We start from the raw sequence: 24,943 nt of genomic DNA on the forward strand, positions 1-24,943 counted from the left end.
AAGCTCTTAAAGGAAAGCCCCACAGCGTTCAGGAGGGAGAGCAGAAAGCTGGTCCATCCACAGTGAAGGGACAGTTACCAAATATGAAGATAAAGAAGGTTCAGATGTTCTCAAAATACTGTCTGGGAGACAAACACTGTTTAAGCTAGAAGATGCTGCTAGAGGAAGTATATCACCAAACCTAGAGATTGGATAGAAGGTGGCAGAAAAGTCTGGAAGGAAAGAAGTGGGATCTCTAAAGATATTTTAACAGGATCAAGTACGAAAGAAAATGCAGTGGTAACGGCCAGCAGTATTTGGTTAGGACACAGAGGAAGTTACAAATAAAAGCCCAAAAGTGTATTCCCCACCCACCATGTAGGTAATCTCCTGAAACAGGCAGAGCCATAAACCAAAGTAACAGCAGCAATCATCACACAGCACATACAGCAGTCGTCGTACGGTACATAGAGCCTAGACGGCATCATACAGGCCCCATACATGGGCCTTAACCAAGCTGTACTTGGCAGGACAGCGGCGGTCTATATTTGAAGGTCATCGTTAAGAACTGTTCCTATGACACTTACTGTGTCCATTATAGGGATGATTTTCATCACGGTATGTATTTTCACAGCGACGCCTGGGTGAAACTTCTCTTTGGTCTTAACATACAGAACAGCTGTAGTTCTCCCAGGCAATGTTCAGCTTTTTACCACATGGACTCGTATAACCGATCTTTTCTCACTGGCCGCTAAAGAGCTCAGAGCCCAATGGCCCACCCGTAGCAAGTCTTGTCTTTATGGTTACACATTCTTACCCTCAAAGCTGGCTCCATTTCTTAAGTTTCCAGCCTTTTTTTGTCCTTTTAATATACGCTATCTCTTCATGTTTTATGTATTGTAAACCGCCTTACATATCTGGAATAGATCCAAGGATAAATTTAAATCCACAAATAATAAATATGGCTTTGCTTCAGAGGATGATCTTACTATACAGAAACCATGTGTATTCATTTACCCTTATCACAGACATGTATTCTGCAGGGAAAATGGACCAAGCACTGCCCTAGGCACAGAGGATACAAAAATAAATGAAACAGGCACGGCCCCTGTCCTCCCCTAGTCAGGGGGAGACACAAAATAAGCTACAAATGGTTTTAAGTGCTATAACAGAATAAAACAAGGACCTGAAATGGAGACCCATAGGGACACAGGGGGATGTACTTTTAAGTAGGGGGCTTGGGAAACATCTCACAGAGGTGGTGACACTGAATTCTGAGTTACTGTAAGCTGGGATTAGTGGTTTTTTAAAAAGCAGGGGGAAGGGGCTTCCCTGGTGGTGCAGTGGTTGAGAATCTGCCTGCCAATGCAGGGGACACGGGTTCGAGCCCTGGTCTGGGAAGATCCCACATGCCGCGGAGCAACTAGGCCCGTGAGCCACGGCTACTGAGCCTGCGCGTCTGGAGCCTGTGCTCCGCAACAAGAGAGGCCAGGACAGTGAGAGGCCCGCGCACCGCGATGAAGAGTGGCCCCCGCTCGCCGCAACTAGAGAAAGCCCTCACACAGAAACGAAGACCCAACACAGCCAAAAATAATTAATTAATTTAAAAAAAAAAAAAAAAAAGCAGGGGGAAGACCTTTTATCCAGGCAGAGGGAACAGAATGAGCAACAAGCTGAGACAAGTAAGACGGTCATTCCAAGACAGGAGGAGACTGAGCTAAACTGAGGAAGGATAACATACGACAAGGGTGGTCAAGCAGGGGTCAGATCACTCAGGGCCTTACAGCCTGGGTTGAGGAGTAGAGATTTTGTTTCGCGGGTAATGAGAAGGCACTGGAGGATTTTAAACCTGGGCTGGACATCCTCTGTTATAAGGTTCAGGATCTCACTTTCTGCTGCACGGGAACAGACTGTAAAGAGACAGGGCAGGAAGCAAAGAGAAGAGCTGCAGTGGTTCAGGCCAAAGGTGATGGTAGCAGTGGAGACAGAGCCCAGATTCGAATATATGTGATGAAAGACTGGATGCAGAGGACGTGAAAAGCCATGATCTAAAATCACTTCTGCATTTCTGTCTAGAGCAACTCACCGGGTATTAGCACCACAAGTGAGGGCAGCAGGTTGTGTGTCGGGAGTGGGGAGGGAGAGTCAAAATCAGTCTGTTTGGACGTGTTACCTTTGAAATGTCATAAAGGCATCCGGCAGAGACCAAGTCGGCTGGATGCATGAATTGCCAAACCTCAAAAAAAATACCCCTCCCAAGACCCTTTCGCAGGGAAGTGCTAGACTATATGCTCCACCGAAAGGAGTAAATCAGGAAAGGGGAAAATATGGGATCCAGGAAACCTGGAACCTGACACCAGAGAGAGATTTCCCAGGCTCACAGACAGTAAGGGAACTCCTGAGGCCACAACAGGCTTAGAGAAACCAGTCTGGATCACAGCAGACCTCGAGTTTTTGAGAGGCACTTCTTCAAGATGGTTGCAACGATAGGACACCTATTAAGTTTGACTATATTGAGAGGGACCTTATACAAATGAGGGCGGCTTGGAGGTTGGACTCGTATTTCTATACTTTTTTTAAAAAAGGCAAAAGATAGGACAATTATGAATTATAGGGAAGGCAAAATACAGTAGGAAAAAGGAAGAGGAGTCACAGCGTTCAAGTAGGGATAAGATGTCAACATCATCTCTGCAGTCATAATGTAGACAACGAAAACCAATCTATCCAGAACTATACCGAGACGATGCAAAGAGGGGAAATAAGTGTGGATGGGGGCTGACAGCCAAGCTCTCTCCTCCCATAGAGGGAAGTCAAAAGACAGTACCAGAAATTAAAAATAAATTATGCTGTAATGCAAGTTATTTAGCGGTATGGACGCAAAAATTCAGAAGAATAAGGTTGAAAAACTGGAACCGTTTCTGTGGGACAGGAAGGTCTGAGAGGGGTTGAGGGCCCGCTGTTTGTCTTACCAGCCTTGGTGTAATATTTAAAACTATCGTGTATGTAAGATGTTAACTACGCAGAAAGTAAATTATACCGTTGATTTTAAATATATTTTTAACAAAACATTGAAAAGGTACATGAATAGATGACATCAGAATAATAAAGACAAAAGGATAACAAAAACAAAGCAACCTAGATTTTCTGAAATGAAAGGGAGCCGTAATTGTTATTAGTGAAGCTAATGTATTGAATGTCAGTGAATACAATTTTGCCACCAAAAAATAGTGCGAAGAAAGGCCTGTTCAAAAAAAGATGACTCACAGATACAGAGAACAAACTAGAGGGTACCGGTGTGTGTGGGGGGGGGGGCGGTGGGGGGCAGGGGAGGTACAAACTATTGGCTCAAGGATGTATTGTACAATATGGGGAATAGAGCCAATATTTTGTAGTAACTGTAAATGGAAAGTAACCTTTAAAAACTGTATAAAATTAAAAAAAATTGTTTCAAGGCCTGTTCATTTGGGTTTAAAAGGCCCCTAAACCCTAAATGTAAGTAAAATATAAATACAGATAAGTATAAAAATAAAATGTCACAATACTTGTGAAACTGAATAACTATCCCTGGGCCATGGCCTCATACAGCGTTCCACCCTACTACAAACGGTGCTACAATGTGGCATGCTGGGTACAGTATGGGATTTCTATTCTAGAAACTCTCAGAAATACACACACCTGTTCAAAAGTAAGATCAATCATTAGTGGTGACAGAAGTACCTCCTCATCCATATGACTTAATTCAAGAGAGAGAACTGCACAAAACCCAAAGTTTATTGTGGGGGGATGTTTAAAACTTTTGGGTACGACGACATTTTAGCAGTGTGAAAAAACTCTTAGGGATGAATACTAAAAATATATTGTGGTAAAATGACATGTCTGGGGTTTAATATACTTTAGAAAATAAAAGAGATAAAAAGCAAATGGTGCAAAATCTTAATTACTGACGAGCACATGGAAATTTTCTTGTAGAGTTATTTGAAGTTTTCATAATTAAATACATCAAAGGGAAATACGGTCAGCTTCTCCTCATCTTCCAAAAAAGGTAAGTTTGTACATTTTCTTTATGATTACGATGCAAGTAAAGTACACTGAAAAGCAAAGGCTGCCATCGAGATTTATTTCCATCCAAATGACAACCCCAGCCTAACAAAAACTCTTTGAAAAGGATGTGGACAAAGTGAGAGAGTGGTAGTGTATATATGGACATATATACACTACCAAATGTAATATAGATAGCTAGTGGGAAGCAGCCGCATAGCACAGGGAGATCAGCTCGGTGCTCTGTGACCACTTAGAGGGGTGGGATGGGGAGGGTGGGAGGGAGGGAGACGTAAGAGGGAGGGGATATGGGGATATATGTATACGTATAGCTAATTCATTTTGTTATAAAGCAGAAACACCATTGTAAAGCAATTATACTCCAATAAAAATGTTAAAAAAAAAAAAAAAAAAAAGGATGTGGACAAGGCAAGCTAGGGTGCAAAAGAGAAAGCGAGCAGGAAAAAAAAAAATCAAGCTTCAAATTAATGGGAGCCTGTTGATTTAGTTCAAAATTCAAGCGTGATACCATTTTGTTAAAAACTAGGACCACCTAAGCATGGAGAAGGGTATTAAAAATCTGATAATTATCTGGGTAATTCGAGAGGCGCCTCATCCTTTCATGTGGGTAAATCTGGCTGAAACAAACACACCCCAAAAAGCCCTTAACCTAAATTATGTAGCTAACGGCCTTGTTTCATCATCTCTCTATTCCCCTTGGCCAGACAGAGCCAAATACGGAGGCAGAACGAGGGCAGCAGTGTGATCATACTGGCAACTCGGCTGCAGCAGGCCAATGAGCACAGGAAGTCTTCACAAGGACCCTTGGAAAAATAAACTCAAAAGGATATACATGTGTTGAAACATGTTTGTAATACAATTTTTGTGTAACTTTAAGACAAATATTAAGCCCAGTACGTTAGGATAAAAGATGTGAAGGAGATTTTATGAGAAAGCCTTCTCACCTGAGGTCACCTTTCCTTCCCATTTTTATTACCATGTCTCCCCAAGTTAAACAATTTCTCCTTTCTAGAAAGGGGCAGGTCTACCATGGGAGTAAGGCTCTGCCTTAAGAGAGGAAATTGATACTTCACCCTCCTTATTCTGTGGGGCAGCACACCTGGAAAGAAAGCAGAAGGAAAAGCAAACAGCGGCGGCAGGAGTAGGGAGAGAGCATAACACTTGTGCAGAGAAAGATGGACCCCTGTGCTCACCCAGCATGCGCTTGCAGCAAAGAGGACCTCACTTTCAACAGTATATACCTGGAGAGTAAAAAGACTTTTTTTTCTCTTTAACTAAGTAATTGGGGTAAGAAAAACTACCAAAGGCATTTAAGAGATGACAGCTCTCAGATGGCTATCTTGCTTTTCAGGCTGATTAGAGATAAGTATCCAGACTGCCCCACAGTATCTTCAGGTCAAGCAAATCCCCTTGGGCTATCAACGAAGCCGGCTTCCTTTGGCTCAGCTCTCCGTGAGGAAGGGAGTGATCAGTCACAGATCACCAGAGCTAGAAGGAACCCGATCAAAGCCCCGCCCTCCCACACCTAGGGCCAGAGCCAGAGGGTTACAGGAACCCTAGGAGGGCAGCAGCAGAGCTGTACACTAAAGGCCGTGTCCTGCAGCTTCCGGACCAAAATGCTATCTGGTGACTCTAGATTCTTCTCTCCTGATTCGTTTAGGTAAAACTTGATATATTTGAAATTTGCATCTTAAATGTAAAGCCTGAACCCACCAAAACCCTCAGCATCTGCTAATTGCTTAATAAGAAGCTCTCCAGTGAAGAGATGAATTAGGATGCATCCATACAATAAAAATACCATGCTATAAAAGAATACTATGTTGTAAAAATGAATTCGCATCCCACGTAATGGTAAGTGTTCTTTACCTATTGTTATGTGAAAGAGGCGACTGCAGAACAAACCTGTTTCTGTAAGTAATAACTACGTTATGTCCGCAAGTAATAACTACGAGTACGTCCGTTAGTAAAGGCACAGAAAAGATCGGGAAAATACACACCAGTCCCTTGGCTGTCATTATCCTGGAGGACCAAGATGATGGAGGATCTCCAGTTCCCAGTCATTCATGATGTAAAACACGTAAAGAGCAAGTACTGCTATCGTATACAAAAAGGTAAAGTTTCAAAGAGAGACAATTACCTCTTTCTTGCGCTCTTTTGTAGTAACTAGAAAGCACGATCCTTCCTTTACACTTTTCTCTAAGAAGGTGTTTTCTCCCCTCATCTTCATGATGGCAATTTCCCTTGGGAGCCAAGTCTCTCAGTTGTAGAGTCCTAAGAAGTACGGATGAAACCTTCACCTCTTCAGGGCAAGAGGAGTTAAATATGGTCCCTGCAGCACCGTGGGCTTCCCCAAATTAAGGCTTCCATCACATCAAAGGTACCCGTATGAGCACATACCAAGTGTGTCAGGACAATCCAGAGTCAAGCTGTGTATAAGCTAAGGGATGAATAAACAGCCTAGAGATGATGCAAGTCATATTCTAAAGGATGGACAGCAGAAATGGTGTTTTTTAATAACAGCCAAGAAAGGAGTCACTGGAGAGGCAAAATTTGGAGGTACAGCTTGAATAAACAGCTTGATGGCCAAATGCTGCAAGGCGGTTGTCTACACTGAAGCATCCCCATGGGTGCACACCACCACCACCCCCACCCCCCCGATCCCAGCAGCAGTGACTGCCCAGAAACGGCTCCAGGTGTGCCAAGACCTCAGCCTCCTCCTGCTCTGGCACACCAGAGTGGCAGTTGGACTGCCAAAGCCTCCTGGACCAGAGCCTCCAGCCTTAAGCATCCTTGGTCATTGACCTCAAGGTGCCCTCCACAGATGATCGTTTTCATGTGAGCCATGACCTGGAAATGCGTTTCCCAAACACTAGGGGTCTCTGGGAAAGGACTCGAAGATAGCTGGGGGGGGCAGACATGCCTAGTAAATTGTCAGCATCCTTTCACATCTTCGCCTAAGGTTTTAAACACCCGTTCCTATTATATCGTTTCTAATAGAGTGCCACACTCATAATGCTGTCACAGACTCTGGAAGTTTATTAAGAACTCAGGTCACTTAGGAACCACTTCGCGTCTTGCCAGCCTCCAACTCAAAGAAATCCGTCATTAAGAACCTCAGAAGCACATCTACCCAGGAAATGCAATTATATTTCCTTAATTTATAATAACTTCTATTTCTATGATTTAATCGGCATGACCGCATCTTTCTTTTTGAATAGAATGGCAATTACAGTAAGTCCCCTACATACAAGTTGTGAACTTTCACGCATTCCCATGTCCAGTCGTGTAAGTTAGTTCATGTGTCTGGCATACGTTGTCACGTGCGTGCATCCTCTACAAGTGGCTGTGCTTTTGAGTACTTTACCGTACAGTACTACATAGAGTACAGTAGTACAGTATCTTTATTTCAAACCCAGGACGTCATCTACGATGAGAAAAAAAAAAAAAAGCTACTACCCAGACATCACTGGATCGTTTTTTTTAAGAGGGTAGATAGAATTGAATGCAGCAAGGAACCAGAACCTGTGCCATCATCGTCAGGCGTGAAATTGCAGCTTGCCCTATCTCCTAATGCTGACGGTCCTTCAGCTCTACCATCTCCCACCTCCTCTCCCTCCTCCAGTCAGTAACTCTTCTGGCCTGTTCACTCGATGCCAGCCCCTGGATGCCAGCTGTTGTGCTGTACTTTTCAATGTACTGTAAGATTTAAAATGTTTATTTTAGTCCTCGTGTAGTAGTTCATACTACATAGTATGAGATTATTAATCTTCATATGGCTATCCATGTGGACCATGTTCTTTAGCGTGGAGAAAATTAAGAGAAAGTGTTTGCCGATGAATATTTGAACACTTGAGCCGTCTGACTCTAAGCGAGAGGATACCCTCCCCTAACTGGTGTCTCTTACATCAAGAATAGGAAAGTTTTTGCTCTTGGTATTTTTTTCCTAATACAGCATATTTTTAAAAACTGGGTAGTTCTGCCCTTGATAAAGATGAAGAACCAGGGCTTCTAAAATGGGTCAAAAAGATCCCAAAGGAATAAGGATATATGTTAAACTGTATGTTCTAAAGATAGTACTTATTCCTGCCAATTTTAGTACTTTTAGGGAGAACTAAAATAAGACCTAATTTTTTGACAGCATCAAGAGAATGAATTTGTCAAAATTATATATAATTTCTCTGAGCTTGAAATACATGTATATCCAAGGAGAATGGTATCAAGTGCTTCTTCGGTTTTCACAAACGTTTTGCTACATCGTTCACAAAACCAGTCTGAAAATGCAACTACTGTTGCTTTTTCTTCAACAATTCTTTACTATCAACTCTCAAAATAAATGCTACTTAACTGATTACTTTTACCAGGCGTGTTTGTCCCCTGGAAACTATGACTGACATATTTCTTCAGATATGTGGTTTCCTGTGCAATTCCTCAAAATAAAGCCTCTTTTCCACGGCTGAGAAAGGCCCACAAGTGAGTCTCTGCTCGGTAGCTGGGGAGACTTTTATTTTAAGGTTAAATTAGATCCTGCCACTCTCTCACTTCCCAACCTCCGATGGCTTCCCATCTTACCCAGTGATGGAAGAAATTGTCACAGGTATGGGAAGTCATTCTGGCTTACACATGGTTTGGCTTGACCTTCATGCTAACTACAACAGCCTGTCTTCTGGCCTGTCAAACATGAATTGTACGTCTGATTTAACCACTAAAATCTGATTTAACCATTTAAAAATCAAAACGGAATAACTGTGGTTCAGGCATTCAAAATGGAGCCGGGTGGCCATCGTGGATGTGCTTTCAGACATGTTCCTGCTTCACTGAGAACTTTAATTCTCTGAGCTGTATCAGACTCAAGGATACCATCAGTCGTTCTTAAAACAATATCTGCTAGCAGCTGCCTAGGTTCTCAAGGTCTCCCCTTGTACCTGTGCAACCACTTCGGACCCCAACCAATCCGTATTTGACAAGCATCCTGACTTCTTTCCAGCTCCAATTATGATTCTTGATAAATGACTCACGTGACTAACTGTAACTTTGTGATTTTTGCCTATGTAAGCCTCCCCCATTTTGCAGTCAGGTGGAACACAGTTTAAGTACTTCTTAAATCTGTGTCTCTTGGGCTATAGTCCTCAGTTAGGCTCAAATAAAATTCTTTTCTATTCCTATTAAATATATATATATATATTTTTTTTGTTTGCTTGTTTTTTATATATTATTTGCGTGAGAAGTATTATAAACCTATTACAGTACAGTACTATATAGCCGATTGTGTTAGTGGAGTACCTAGGCTAACTTTGTTGGACTTACAGACAAACTGGTCTTATGAATGTGCTCTCAGAAGGGAACTCGTTCATATGTAGGGGACTTACTGTACATGTATGTAATGATGCATTCCATATGGACCTACCTGGGGACTGCCTGGTCTGCGGCCATATGGTATATACGGGGCTTATGTGATAACTATGCAGTCAAACCACAGAGCACGTTGTTTCATTTTGCACAAAGTTAACGCAAACCTAGAAAAAGCCTTGTGTTTGCTGGGGGTTGAGAAGTTTCTTCAGTTATCAGAGGGGAGGCCTGAAGAGTTGAAGAGGAACACAGAAACGGAATGGGAAGAGAACCTCTGCCAGCACATAGATTTCCTATCACACTACGTGGAAAAAAATAGTGTGTTTGTGTTTGATGCTTGCAAGGAAAGAAAGACACAGCTTGACACTGAAAAGCTTTCATTTATAGTATGTGGAGCCATGTTTATATCTTGGGAGAAAGTTCATGCAGTGCAGCAACAAAACATTTTTTTTTTTAAATGCAACAAAGGTCACTAAGTAGCTCCAGACACCAAGCTGAGAGGCTGCAATAGGAAATGAAAAGTGATGGAATTTGCACCAGGGGATTTAGGACTGATCAGCTCATGAGGAATGGACCACCTTTCTTGATCCACCTCAGCCCACTTCATCACTCTCCTGACTGCCCTCGAACCATCCAACTCAGAAGAGAAAGGCGATGCCAGGAGGGAAAAAGTAGGACCCGACAGCAGTAGGAGACACCAGGCACCAACACAAGCTTCAGCTGTAAATTTCCCTGCCGAGGGGCATGGACCTGCAGTAACTACACAAGACATGAGGACCCAGGCCCAATGGCCATAGAAGGAAGAAACAGGGACCATCTCTCCGTTGGCAAGGAATCAGGAGGCTCACCCCCTTCTGCTTTCTGCTCCAAGGTTTTCAACCTTGGCTGCATAATGGAATCGTGCAAGGAGCTTCAAAAATTTCCAGTGTCTGGCACCCACCTCCAGAGTTTGATGAAACTGGTCTAGGGTACCATCTGGACAATGGAATTTTTTTTTTAAAGCTCACCAGGTGATTCCAAGCACAGTCTAGGCTGTAAAGCCATAGGCAGTGCTTTGCAAGTAGGAAGCAAAGAAGAGCCACGTGTGAGGAAGGAGTCCCGGAACGGTACAGTGATGATCAGGACAACGCTTTTCAGTTTAATGTGCGTAGGAAACACCTAGGGACCCTTGTTAAAATGCAGATTCTAGTTCAGTAGGTCTGGGGTGGGGGGCCTCAGCATTTACAACAGTGATGTCTTGATGTAGGGAGTTAGAACAGATCACAGCCTCCATCATTTAGCTAGAAAAGGAGGTACCACAGAAGGGATCACTACAGACAACATTATGGTTTAATGTTTTTCCTTCTTCAGTGGTATTAACGGCACTTTAATTTCACTGGATAACTCAGGATCACCATGTGGACCGTGATGCCCATGGAAAGCAGTGTGTATGAAAACCGTCCCCTTTATCACATGGTCCCAGCGTGTGCTGGGCTTTTTTGGTGGGGGGATACGATGGGCTGAATTGTGTCCTCCCAAAACTTATATATTGAAGTCCTAAAACCAGTACCGGAGAATGTGATTATTTAGAGATCAAAGCTTTAAATAGGCCAGAATTAAAATGAGTTATGAGAATGGGCTCTAATGCCGTATGAAGCGGTATCCTTGTAAGAGGAAGAGATTAGGACACAGACAAGTACAGAAGGAAGACCTTGTGAAGACACAGAGAGAGGACGGCCACCTGCAAGTCAAGGAGAGGCCTCCGAAGGGATCAACCCTGCCACCACACTGGTCCCAGACCTCTAGCCTCCAAAACTGCAAGAAAGTCTCTTGTTTAAGCTTCCCAGTCTATGGTAGTTTGCCGAGGCGTTCCTGGCAAACTAACATGGGGCGGGGCGGGTGGTTGGTTCATGGGTCTACTTTTGATAACTTGTCCAACTTATGTTTTTTACCAGCAGGACTGACATCCTTATTTCCAGCATCCTCCTTCCCTCGTCTAAACGTCTCTTTAATTTATGGCTGGCAGAAGGTGAGGTAACCACAGTTGTCAGGCTTTTCAGAGGAGCCTAGTGGTCAACAACAGGCTCTGGCGTCAGACGGTCTGACGCCGCCACACACCTGCTCTGGGACTTGAGAGAATTCACAGGCCAACAAGCTAGTTCCCGGCAGTGAGCCTTCACACACAGGGCCGTCAGAGGACAGCACACGAGCCTGCGTTTCTCCGTGATCTCTGCTCTTGTGTTCAAAGTTCCCCCAGACCCACCCCCCTTTTCCCTCCCCTCCCCTCACCTGTGTTCCAGGTAGAAAATGCAGCCCAATTAAGTGACCTCCAAGTAGATTTTATGCAGAGCCCCACACTGATCTTTCCCTATGTCCTCCCAGCTGATGGGCAGGAGTGATTTCCAGACAACTGACATAATACTAAAGTCGATTTTTACAGAATTAAAATTCTTCAGCCAAACTTCCTCAGAGATAAAACCCCATTGATGTTACATTCTAGGTTCCTCTAACCTTTCAGAATCTGCCAGAACTAAATTCCAGTGCATTTTTTGGGCAATGACCTTGCCTCCAATGAACAGTCTTGTGGTCTTGCTGGGCTCCCAGGAAGCCAACCTCCACTCTGACCTGTAATTTTTCACCACAAAAGCCGTGAGTCATTTCACTATAGGAAAATTCCAGAGTGACACATGGACACGTTACCAAGAGCAATGCCAAGTGGAAGCAAAGAGAGGGGAGAGCGGGAGGGGGAAGTCACGGCCTGGCCTCCGCACTGGCTTTTAGACGGCCTCCGACCTCTGAGGGAGTAGTGCTGAACACACACAGGACGTTACAAAAATTGCATGTGTCCATCTGTCGACCTTTATAAGCTTAGTTTGCCTTTCATTTAACCTCCGTTCAGCTGAGTCCGTTAAAATGGCTGTTACCAAGGTCAGAGGCTCCTACATGACTAATATCCACATCTTTTTCTCACCCGACTTCATCTCCATAGGATACTCCTTATCAAGTGTTTATACCTATAATTTTCTTCTTTGCTATACCCCAGGGCATTTCTTTATCTGCCTAATATGTCAAGTGGTGCATTCCAACATTTTCCTCCTTTCCCTTCTCCAAAATACCATTAGACTCTGCCTCTCTCTCCTCAGAGTATTTCAGTAGTTCTTTCCTTCTCCACTACTTTGTCCCCACCCTCAGTGTCGAAAGGCATCACTCTAGGAGTCTCCGTGATCTTCATGGAATCAAAGAGCTGGCACTGTTAAAAAGGCAGTTCAGACTTTAAGTTCAAAAGTTTAATTACTGATGTTGTGCACAGTGCAACTGAGCCAACCTATGATACTTTTTAGCCGCAAAAGGAAAAGTGAAATGTTGCAACACTGATTTAGGACACTCTTCATTGAAAATAACTGTTTCTCTAGATGTGTGTTCCTCAAATAAAATACATACTCTCATTTGATTTTTGAATGTGAGGCCTTCCCACTGTAGAAATTCAAAACTAACAAGTTTATGGAGAGTTGGCTTTGAGTCAAAGCATGTGACGATCACTATACAGGTTGGGAATTAAGGACATATGGAATTAAGGATGGTGGGCAACTAGCCAAGGCAATCCAAGGATTACTCAACTGGCAAAGGAAGGCCGGTCTGGGAACACACAGAAAAGCAGCAGTAAGTCAGCACTTAACTAGTTGCAGTAAAATCAGCTTCTTAAAAACATCCCGACAAGTTACATTCACTTAGAGAATCATTTAAGGGAAGATGACTGGAAATAAAGTTCCAGCTCAACAATAACTATGGTTGATTCCTTGAGATCAGGAAATCAAGTCACAACGAAAAGATGCTCAGGCCAGAGACCCAGATACAATAAGGCAATACAAAGGCAAAGGCCCCAAAGAGGAAGCAGCCTAAATGTCCTCAAGGTTGCCCCCTTGAGGACTCAGACCTGTGGATGAGGTCACATATGGATGGAGAACTCCACTGCCAGTCTTTAGTATTAAGATAGCACTTTAGAAGTTAGCAAACTTTCCCTGGAGAGGGCCAGACAGTAAATATCTGAGGTTTGGGGGCCAAGTAAGGTCTGTTGCACAGTTTAACCCTTTAAACAAGGTAAAAAGCATTCTTAGATCATAGGTTGTATAAAGACATGCCACCTGCCCTACTTGGCCAATCCCTGCTTTATACCAAACTTCCCGAGCCAGATCCCAGTGCAGAGGGCCCTCCCAGCTTCCTACCAGTTCTCTGCACCAGCAGCCACTGGGCTGACAGCTGCTCCTACTGTTCCCAGAGGACTAAGGATGGGGGCGCCTCACACCAGCATGGGCAAATATCAGAGAACACCCCAGAGTAGTGGCCAAGGGGTGGAAAGGTTGAGAATGGATAAGGCTAGAATGGACGTGGTCCAAGTTTCTGAAGTCATGAAGGGCATGGAAAGATGACCTAGCTCACGTCCTAACACACCGAACAAGGAGGCAATATAGTTGTTCTTCCAAGCTCTCACACCTACTTTTGACTCACATGAATCATACCTTGAAGCTAGAAAGATATACTTTGCTTGACTGGGATTAAACATGTAGAGGTAACACCACTCCGCCCCCTGTACAGGTACTTCAGGATGTAGACAAGTTGTCCATAAAGTTCAGATGCATTCACGAACACAGACCTGTAACGGGTTATTAGAGTCGAGGAATGTAGGAGGGGCACGCCTTCTCTTAACGCTCTGCTTAAAGTTACTGTTGGCAAACATGGGGCAACCTAGGCTGAGGCGAACCGGGTCCACACGAGGTATCCGTTCCTAGTTGGCCCATTCTGATGCTGTCTCACAGGACATACAGCCAGAGAATTGGCCTTCTCTTTGGAATGCTTTCACATTTCAATAATTCTTAGAAGGGACTTGTGGCACGTGTTAGTAGTTCCCTTCCTGCTAGCAGAAGAAAAACACATTAGTTACCACCATCCCCGGGTTCTCGTGTCCCTGCCTGGAGCCGTAGGGTTTTCTTTTGCTGAAAGGATACAGCTGGGCCACAGGAAATTAAGCTCTTAGTCCCCCCAAATGTGACATCGGATGTGTGCCAAAGATAATCATCTAACAAACGTCCCCAAGGACATCCTTGGCTCGAAATTCCTTTACTGAAAAATAAATTGAATTAAAATCCATGCATTCCATGAGGGCAGAGGTTTGGGGGTTTTTCCTGACTTATTCACATATGTACTCTGGGTGCCTAGAATGTGCTCGGCACATAGCAAGCTCTGAATAAGGAATGCAATCGCTGGGAAAACTTTGAAATTGGTAAATGGCTTTTATGGAAAAGAACCTGGCTTGGCAGAAGAGAAGCTGCAGATGTTACAGCTGACTACCTTTTCACCCCCCAAATAAAAAGCAATAAGCTGAGACAGAATGGAGACCTTCGTTCTCCAGATAGTCAGCAATGCCCCGAATCAGGCAGACCCTCTAACGCACAGAAGCAGCGAGGATCCCACTGCACATGAAGGTAGTAAGTTTGCAGAAGCTGAACCACTGAACTTAAACTACCGACTGGAATGCAAACTACCATCTGAGAAAATAGGGTGTTCTAGAAAAAAAGAGCATATCTGCTTTTTCCGGGTGCACCCACCCCACAGCTTCACTTAGAAAAGAGGAAGGAAAGTGAATGTAGCAAGTCAGGCATCAGTAACTTTGGGGACAATGAGTAGCAACTGGACCCGGTCTCAAAGGGCACCAGTGAAAGCCTGGCTTTTTGTGGCCAGTTCAATTGTTAGCTGCTTCCTACCCTTTTGTCTTGTTCCCTAGAGGATGAGTGAAAAGTGAGAGAGAACCTTGCCTGGGCCAACATCCCCACCTCCCCTCTCTCCTGACACCTGTTCAAGCTGAAGAAGAGGGTGTGGGTAGGGAGCGAGATCCCCTTTAAAACTGTGATCACCACCACTTCAAAGCCAGTGTCCACGGAGCAATCAACACACTGGGCAGGACTGCCCACATCCTCTTCAGGTATTATTTAAAGCAACAAGTCAATGGAATGAGCTATATAACTGCCAGAATCAGCACCTGTAACGCATTAGCAATTAAAGTTTAACAGGTCAAGGTGGGAACTAATGCAAACAATGGCAGCAGCTCAGAGGTGCAAGTAATCTGGTTTTTAGCAAAAAGAAACTCAGCTAAAGAAGCAGGCATACTCGGATAGCAACAGAAGTTCTGGAAGACCTAAAAGATTTCGGTCAAATCTCCTTGTTTACTTGCAGCGTTAACCCTCATCCACCGAGTCCTGTGTACATGACAACGTGTATGGACCCTGTCCAGGCACGGGGCTAGCCTCTGAGGCTACAGTCATGGATGAGAGGACAGAGGAACCAGGCGCTCAGCAAGCTAACCATACAGTGGGAGAGAGGGTCTAACAGGGAAACATGAGGCTGCCTCCAACTTATCCGTGATTCAGGCAGTTTTGCACGAAGCCACCCCCACCCGTCCCCTGCTCTGTTCTTCACGACATTTGGACTACTTCCTCCTTATGGTCAGAATATGGACAGCAGACATAAAGATACAAATGCTTTCTTAAACGGGGCCCACAAGCCCTGAATAAGCCAACAGTGATTCAGAGCTGCCCTCAGAGCGGGTCCTAAGCTACGCTGGCCACAGAACGGGGAGGGAGAAGGGAGGAACCAGAACTGGGCCGAGGACCTAATCGCTAGTCTTGTCTCTGCCAATAAGACCCTTCATGACCCTGGACAAGGGGCAAATCTCTAAGAGCCTCTAAAATGGGGTAACTGTGCCTTCTGCCTGCTTTTATAGTTACGTGAACAGAGGACATCGTGTAGTCAAGTAGGAGGCAGGAAGCAAAAGATATCTTTTGTACTGATAATTTTCCCAAGGCGCTAGATTTCTGGGCCAGCCTACATTTGGAGAGGCAACTAAAAACAGCCGACGTGTGACTGCTATAAACACCCTCAGGGTTTCTGGCTAGGGTCTGAATTTGCTCTTTCAAAAATGTCTACTGTAAAGCTCAAAACTCAACAGATGTCTACTGAGCACCCAGCTCGTGCACTCACCACGCCAGACTTGGGGAGACGCAGCAGCGAGCCCGAGAGGCAGCGTTCACTGAGCGCTTCCTATGTACATCAACTCATTTCATCTTCACTGTAACCCTCTAACTGCAGTACTAACGTGATCCTCACTTACTTAGAGCACTAGAGCACACAGATTGAGAAATGTTCAAGGTCACAGAAGCAGTAGAGCTGGAATTCAAACTGGGGAAGAGAGTTTCTACTATGCATGTTTTGACATCAAAGCCCTGTGTAGGGAGACTCAGGGACCTGCCAGATAGCACATTCTCCAGCCCTTCCTCCAATGGAGACTTAGCTAAAGTCCGGGGCTCTCCCTCTGGTGGTGCTGCTCTAAATTAAGCGACCTTCTTGCTCTCCAATTTCCAAGTAAACACATTTGCAGAAATATGTTAACTTCCACATTTTAATTAAATAATGCAACAGTGTTGCCAAATCCTAAGTGGGAGTTTTTGCATCCCCATGTCATTATTTCCCATGGGAACATGACCCTCAGGAGACAGCACCGATGGGACAAATACAGCTGAGGGCCTCTACTTGTAGGTCTGTGAACCACAAAGCTGAAGATCATAGCTAATGCAACAAACACTGAACATTCTGTTAAAGAACCACGTTGAAAGACAATCAAGTCTTCTCTTGCCCATAAAGCCATTCCTAGCTGCTTCTAATCTCTTCCCCATCACATAGTATAAACTACACAATTTTGAACTCAATCATGTACATTGTATACTGGTTACAGTCGTAGAGGCCTTGGTCTAAAAATCAAGTCTGTAAAACTTGACCAGGGACTACGCTCAAGCATTTTCTAGGACTATGTTAAGCTCATAATAGATGCTCAAGACCTTAATTGATTAATGGATCCAAAGAGTTAATTAGCATGTTTATTGGACACAGGCTCACTCAATACAAGTTGATTTCTTGATGTTTCCTACACTCATTTTCTTATTTTTAAAAAGACTTTAACATCATTTTCTTGATATGAGACCCCCATAAAGAAAAGGTAAACACAAACCTTTTGTTCAAAAACTATGTCGTCTGGGAAAGGAGGAAAAAAGTTAACTTGTAGGAAGAACTTTAATAGCCACAAGAGGGGTAAATGCCATGATAACTTTATGGGCTTGCTTTGGCTAGGATAAATTTAGAGTCTAGATAAATCACACACACTCTGAAATCTTAACTACTGGTAAAAGAATACGTTCCATGTCAGAGTGTAACACTGAGCAAACATGCCCTCTAAGCTTAAGCTGCCAAAGGCGTTCGCTCAGTGTTTCATCAGCTTTGGGGACTTGGCTCAATGCACACTGGGGTAGAGTCCCTAGAGACAGACCCTGTGATTATGATGAAATCCTACAAGGAAGGAAAGCTATACATGTAGGAACCCAACGTCGTGTATAACATGGTAATGTAAGCTCAACTGTTTGAGACAGATCAAGAGCAATCGTAACTCAGAAAACCACTGTGGTCACGGTGGCTGCTGGAGTTATCTGCTTCTTTTGAGTTTCTAGCCTCTAAATGGATACTTTTCTTCCTTACTTAGATGCCAGATTTGGAAAGTTCAGTCACATCTGTAGACACCACCGGGATGACGAAAGGGCCCAGACTTTGAAGTCAGACAAACCTGGGTCTGAACCTCGACTCTCCCGTGTATTAACTTTGTGACCCTGGGCAAGTGGACTTAATCCGAGCTTCGGTTCTCTCTGTAAAACTGAGGCAACACACACATGCTACAGAGTGGCTTTGAGGATTACAGCTGTATGTACGTAAAGTGCATAGGACAGTGGTGAATATATAGTAAATCCTCCAACTGTTATTTAATATAAGGCTTAAGTGGAAAGGCGTTGCTTACGTAAAACCACGGAAAACAGAAGTGTACAAGCGTGGTGGGGTCCAGGACAGAGTATTCGGACCCCATCTCTTTTCCATATCACCTCAGTCTCCATATGACTTTCAGGAATAATGGCAAATCAGATGTTACATCTACCATACCTCCATGTCAATGGTTTTTCGAAAGCCAGTGTTAAAAGACCACCTTCTAAATTCAGGAGTGACTTCCAGTATGCATTCTCTTCTGCAAAAAGCCATTCACCAGAGACATCTGCTAAGAGTGGGATTCTAGGCAGTCAGAAAGCATTCCCAGAACAGTAGTAGTTCTGCTACGTTACTTTCACTTTAATTAAGGGTCATCCAACAGTCCATGAGTCCGATTTCCTGGAAGGCTGGCTCTTTGTCTGATTTTACATTACTGTGGTAGAAGGGCTAACTCATCTGCAGGGGCCTCTGAGCTCCTGAGGATCTGTCCAAACAGGTCTGCACCATGACTCGGGTGAGGACACGGGTTTCTAGAGCAGCGCTTCAAGCCTTAATGCATATCTCATTAACATGCAAGTTCTGATTGAGGAGTTCTGGGCAGGGGCCCGAGACAATACAAGCTCCCAGAAGATGCCTGTGCCAGTTTCCAGACCACACCGGGAGTAGCAAGGGTCTACAGGGCCAGGACAATTAGAATTCACAAACCGAAGAGCACACAGCATTCCTCCATTCTTGGGGCTCAAAATGGGGGCAGCAACTGCCAACTGACTGTCTCTAGGAAGGTACTAAACTATGGCAATTGTATAAAACCAATGAAGTGCACATAGAACTCTTAAAGGAAAACCAAAGAAACAATATTCACAGGGACCATTACCATTTTCTTCAGCTGAAAACACCCTCCCATTCCTCTAAGCTCCTTTCTCCTAGAAATAAGATATCCTTTTTGTTAGCTCTCATAAGCTGTTTCTTTGAGTGGCTGTTAATGAAAACATATCAAGACACTGCTAATGTCTCCTACAGAGGCTTAGTGCAGAAAAACACCACACTGTTTTTAAATTCTGTTAACAGCGTAACAAGTAACAGTGTAACGAATGAAATCAGCTTAGAACACTAATCAGGCACCAATGGTTTCTGAAAATCGGACATGCATTCTGTAACTGTCACTGACTTATGTGCAGTCTGACCTTCAGGGACCAAATAAATGAGCAAACCATCTCAGGGACACGTTCCATGTTAGATTAGAGGTTTTAGGCTGCGGTGACAAGGGAAAAAAATGTGTCCTGAGAAATAGTGTGCATGAAACACAGGGCTGGCACCAGGCAGAGTCCTGGAGCCAGCACCCCCAGGTCAGGTCTCCAGATGGGCGACCTTGCTTACGCAGTTAACCTCTCCAAGTCTTCACCTGCCAACTGAACCATACTCCCTCTTCCCCACTAACTCACATGTCTCGTTCAGTGTCACCACCCACTTCCCAGAGAAGGCGCCCTTCCCAAGGCTAAGACTTGACTGTTGCTTCACTTAAGCGGCATGGTACGTGATGTAACTGATGGTGCCTTTGTACCCCTAAACTGACCATCCCTGTAACCACTTACACCTGAACCCTTGAGCACATGCAATTTTTTTTTTTTTTTTACAGCTCAAAGGATTCATCTGCTACCACATCATTAGTGCAACTTCCTTCTCTTTCAAGTTCACTTTTGAGGATTGCTGTGTTATCTTGTACTACCCAATATTTAGCCTGGCACCCCAAGCAGTGCACGATTCCCAGAGACAGAGATGGAGTCTGATGGAGTGTCTGATCCCTGTACCTCACACAGAACCTTTAAAAAGCAGGCAACTCATAAGCGCTTATGGTGGGTGCCTCCTTCCACTGAGGGCACTGGCACAGAAGCCTATGGTGACAACAAGTCAACCCTCACCTCCAGAAAATTGCAAGCAGGGAACAGTGATTCACCTTGTTGAGAATCAGAACCACCTGGGAGCATTTTTCATACTACAGATTCCCTGGCCCTATTCATGCTTAGCTTTAACAAGCACCCAGGCTCTGTGAACTGAATTTTCAGAAGACTGATCCTCTTCTTGTGGCTCAACCATCCTGACGCTTTTTGCTTTCACTTAACCCTATCGACGGCCCGCATTCCGCCCCCATCCTCCTGCCCACAGAGGCCGTGACAGTGTCACACTCTGTCCTGGCAGAAGGTCAAAAGATAGCCAAGGACCAAGTATTTCCTGGTTGTATGCCTTTATGTTTTCAAAACAAAACGCAAAACCAACCATTCACCTTTGCTATGCCGCACTGTTTACACCCACAATCCGATCCGCTTTATGAAACTTTCAACATTTTCTCCAACCATCACGCACGTATTCGAGGGAGCAGTAAACCACCTCCCTCAGGTTCTTAGAGCACGAACTCTAGGTGCCGACACTCAGTTGCCCATCGTTGCTCCGGCGCAGAAACCACACGCAAAAGAAAAGAAAGCGTCTGCACCAAGGAGCACTCACCCAGCACCCACCACCGTGGCCCCGGCCCCCGAGCGGATCTCCAAGCCCCTCCTGCGCGGCGCCGCCTCCCCAGCCAGCCCGGGCGCGCACGGACGGACTCGGCGGAGCCCCGAGACTTACCTGAAGCACGTAGTGAGCTCGCCCGAAGGCTTCAGACACGGGTACGTGGTCGTGGCGATTTTGTTTTCCGAGCAGATTTCTCTGTGGAAAAAGTTGGAGGAACTTAGTTGGTTCTCCGCTGGAGAGCGAAGGGCAGCGCGCTCTGGGCATCCGCGTCCCGCGCGCCGACCAGGCGCTGGTTTCCCTAACGCGGACGCGGAGCGGACTCCAGGGTCAGGGGCGGGCCCGGCGAGGGGCCAACGCAGGGAACCCAGGCCCAAGCGAAAGAAAAGGTGAAGAAGCGGGGCACTGAAGGGCGGCAGGAAGGCGGCGCGCGGGTATCTCGGTGCCCCGACCCACAGATGGGGGAGCCAGAGCTAAGGGCGCGGAGGGTCTCACCCGGGAGCAGAGTTTAACGTAGGCCAGAACAGTTGAGCGCCCGGGGAGCGAGGGCGTGAGGGTCACCGCTGTGGGGGGAAGGGGCACCGCCTGCACCCCAAAAGCCGGGGCGCACCAAGCAGGGACCGGCAGCGCTTACCTGTCGCCGTCCTCGGGCTCCTCTCGGTAGCTCCACGTGTGTCCCAGCGCCAGGAGCAGCAGAAGCGGACCCAGGCCCTTGCCCAGCTGCCCCCTCGCCGCTCCTCCCCGGCTTGGAGGCGGCGGCACCATCAGGGAAGCTCCCGGCTTCTTCCCGGCGCCGGAGCTCTCTCCCCGCCCTGCGCCCGGCTCCTCCGCGCCCGCCGCCGCCTTCCCTCTCCCCGGCAGGGGGCGCCCGAGGGCGCGGGCGTTTGCGCCACCTGCGCGAGGCACCGGGGTTGGTGGCGCCGTGGTGTTGAGAGGGATTAGGCTACGGGTTGGGGTGCAGAGTGCCAGCTCCGAAGAGAGGCCGGGAAATGGGGCGCCTGCGGTGCCCAGCCGGCGCGACGGTCGCGGGGTCCAGGCCGTCTCGCTCGGGAGGTTCACGCCGGAGAGACGAACTCGCTCCACGCGGTTTGGGGCGGCGCCCTCGCCGCCTGCCTCTTCCTCCGCCGGGCGCCGCGCGCAGGGTGCGGAAAGCAGGCGGCCGCTTGCATTTTACCCCGGGGTCGCACGCCCGGGAGGAGGAGCCGATTCTCACCCCGGGAAAAGGGAGGGGGAGCAGAGGGGTTAATAAGCTTCCTTCCTGTTGTCAGTTGCTTTCCAAGGACCCGGGTCAGGCTAATGTTTGGCTTCTCCCCTCGAGCGCCTACACTGTCCTTTCCCGCTACCTCGGTTCGCCTTAGCAGAATAAGGGAGGAAGGAGGAGGTGAAGGCGCCAGCGGCTCTCCCAAACTGCCTTCTCTGAAACCTGAAATTGCACCATTTCTAGAGCGTGGTCTGTCTTCATTAAAGCCCCTTAGTCCTCCGGTCGAACAAGCAACAAACTCTCAACAGCTCTTTCAGAGGGGGCTTTTAAATCCTCTTGCCCTGAGCAGCTTTAATGCTGCTTCAAAACCACGCACACACGTGAGAGCTGGAAACTCCTGGAAGATCAGGTGAGACACGGAAGGGGGCCGTTAATCAGCGCCTGCCCCCTGCTAGTTAATGCGGGGTTGTTAACGGGTATCCTGAAAACCCCGGCTGCGGGGCGGTACGGTAAATCAGCTCATCTGGTGGTGACCCAATTGTAACTCATATATATACGCCTTCACCTTCACACTTGGTTGCACGTTAGGCGTTTCTGTGCCTGTTAAAGAGAAGCTCGTGACATAAACGTGCCCCGCTGAGAAAGCTAGTGGTCGTGGCCCAGAAATAAGTTGCAAGAGCAGGGGGTTGCACGAGGAGGTGAAAAGGTAGCTTGTTCACAAGTTACCGGTGTGCTAATTGGTTAGGTGAGCAGGTGTTTTGATTCAAAATATTCTGGGCAACTGAGAATGACCGTGCATATCACATACATCTTGACATTTTAAAATAGCAGTGGTATCCTCATTTCTCTGTAGATTGCTTTTAAATTTTCCAAAGGTTTTTCACATTTACGATTTTATTTGATACCATATCCCTTGAAACTAGGAGTCCAGCTTCAGCGAGGTGGGTTTCTTTCCTACAAAACTTAGACATGGCAGAGCATAAAACACACTTGATATTGAAATACGGTGCTACACACAAGAGAAGTGAATTTTCACGTGGTAGTTCAGGAGACACTTCAGAAGCTTGCCAAACCTGCCAGTGACCATCACACAGTCAGGAAAAAAAACAACAAATAAACCTGGATTCAAACCCAGGCTGTGTGGCTTCCTTGGTCTGTGACCTTGCGCAAGTTACGTGACCTTGTGCAAGTTACCTAACCTTTCTGAAACTCAGTTTCCTCATCTGTAAAATGGAGAAAACTCCCTGAGTGTTTAAGAGTAATAAATGAGGTAATGCATATGATGTTTTCACAGTGCCTGGCGTATATTGAGCGCTCAGTAGACATTAACTGTTACCACTTTTAACCTAAATGATTATATTGCACAGGATTTTCAGTTTTAACTTTCCAGCTTTCTGCTTTCCAGATAGTTTATTTCACAGCAGTTGTTTGGGTTCCTAAAGAGATACCTCTCTAAGCATTTGAAAAATAAACCCATGGTGGAGATTATAAAAATTGTATCACTTTAAGATTGTGCCAAAAAAAGGTTTAGTCTCCGTCTTGCAGAGAAAAGGCCATTCTGTAGAAGGTTCTATTTCTTTTTTCTTTCTTTCTTTTTTTTTTTTTCTTTTTTTGGCCAAGTCATGCAGCTTGTGGGAATCTTAGTTCCCAGACCAGGGATAGAACCCACGCCCACTGCAGTGGAAGCTTGGAGGCCTAACCCCTGACTGGACCACCAGCGAGGGGAAGTCCCTAGGAGGTTCTATTTTTATTTTCTTACCTATTACTCTATTTTGATATCTGGCTATCTTTTTTTCTCCTCTTTACTCAATTTTGCTTTTCTACTGTTGTATTATGGGTCTTAGTTCTACAAGTAGGAGAGAATGGTATAGGAGATTCGTTATCGGCTTCCTTAAATAGTTAATAAGCCACATATGGGGACATGCAGCTTTACGGAGAAAGTAATTCAGGCTGCAAATGATAAAAGCAAAATCATGTCTGTTATGCACAGCTGTGTGGCGGAAAATTGGGGACTGAGCTGACTTTGAGGCCTCCTTATTTTCAGCCCCTCCACTGAGCACAGATGAGAATGAGGTGTCAGAGGAGGTGCTGGGGCCCAGCAAACAGGCCAGGTTTGCCTGGGAGGAAACCCCGAGGCTGCGTGGTCAGGGGGCATTTCTGGAAGAGGTGAGCTGGAGCAGAGACCTTTTTTAAAACCTCTGCCTGGAGGCCTGGAATTTAAACTCACTGGCAGCTACTGACCGCACAACATTTCTTGTGGGGCTTTGGGACCTGGGCTGGAAAGCACAGCCGAGGGCAAAGAGATGTGGATGGCCTGTATGTATTCCAGTCCCCTGAAAAGTTAAACACTCCTGTAAAAGACGAAACCTGCACTGGCTCAGGCTGCAGCCTGCATGGGAGATGTCAGAATGCAGCTGAGTGTGGCAGGGACCTCCGGGGTCTTCGGTTGTCTCTCCTGAGACCCTAACTCTCTCCCCAACCATGCATAAGCTCCCCAACGATCTGCCCCATTCCCTCACTTAAGAAACCCTGGCTGAGAGGACGCACCTCCTGCCTCTTTCATAGGCGTGTTACAAAGACTGATGATACGGACCTAAATGCTCCTTGGGGGAGGCTCTGTATGATTATTTCTCTTCGGCATGGCACTGTCTGCGATGTTTTCCATATAGGCCTGTCAGCTTCCCTGAGACAAAGCAGAGCGTGCATAGTTATACAATTTGCCATGTCCCAGGGGTACGAGGCTGTACCAAGGGCTTTGAATGCAGACTGTGCTGTAGGTTCAACTCCCTGGTGGGCCAGGTATTGTTAAGGACTGCTGAGTGTTGTCTGGGGCTGAGGGGAGAAGGGGGGTTCACTGGCTGGAGAACACAGAGGCCAGTATACACAAGCAAAGTGAAAAAACTAGGCCACTGGGCAGAGAGTACCCTTGGAAATAAGAACCACGGCCTCTTTCACTCTTTTTTTTTTAATTTTTAGCTTTTATGTTTTCAACTGAGGCAAATTGACATGTGCAGTATTAGT

At 45.8% G+C, this 24,943-nt stretch overlaps 2 protein-coding genes across 5 annotated transcripts in view; one reads left to right on the top strand and one right to left on the bottom strand.

The window, feature by feature from the left end:
* CCBE1 (collagen and calcium binding EGF domains 1) overlaps window positions 1–22,013 on the bottom strand; it is a 235,022-nt gene extending 213,009 nt beyond the window's left edge. The window contains exons 1-2 of the mRNA XM_068562759.1: window positions 21,356–22,013; window positions 20,839–20,919 (exon numbers count right to left, since the gene is read on the bottom strand). Of these exons, the coding sequence (XP_068418860.1) occupies window positions 20,839–20,919; window positions 21,356–21,486 (212 nt within the window). The 5' untranslated portion in view covers window positions 21,487–22,013. The remainder of the gene's footprint in view (window positions 1–20,838; window positions 20,920–21,355) is intronic.
* PMAIP1 (phorbol-12-myristate-13-acetate-induced protein 1) overlaps window positions 20,521–24,943 on the top strand; it is a 132,162-nt gene continuing 127,739 nt past the window's right edge. For all 4 annotated transcript variants that reach the window (XM_068562765.1, XM_068562762.1, XM_068562764.1 and 1 more), the window contains exon 1: window positions 20,521–20,879. In XM_068562765.1, coding sequence (XP_068418866.1) covers window positions 20,542–20,879 — 338 coding nt within the window. In that variant the 5' untranslated portion in view covers window positions 20,521–20,541. The remainder of the gene's footprint in view (window positions 20,880–24,943) is intronic.

The sequence above is a fragment of the Eschrichtius robustus genome, chromosome 14 (genome assembly GCF_028021215.1).
Source record: "Eschrichtius robustus isolate mEscRob2 chromosome 14, mEscRob2.pri, whole genome shotgun sequence".
Lineage (NCBI taxonomy): Eukaryota > Metazoa > Chordata > Mammalia > Artiodactyla > Eschrichtiidae > Eschrichtius > Eschrichtius robustus.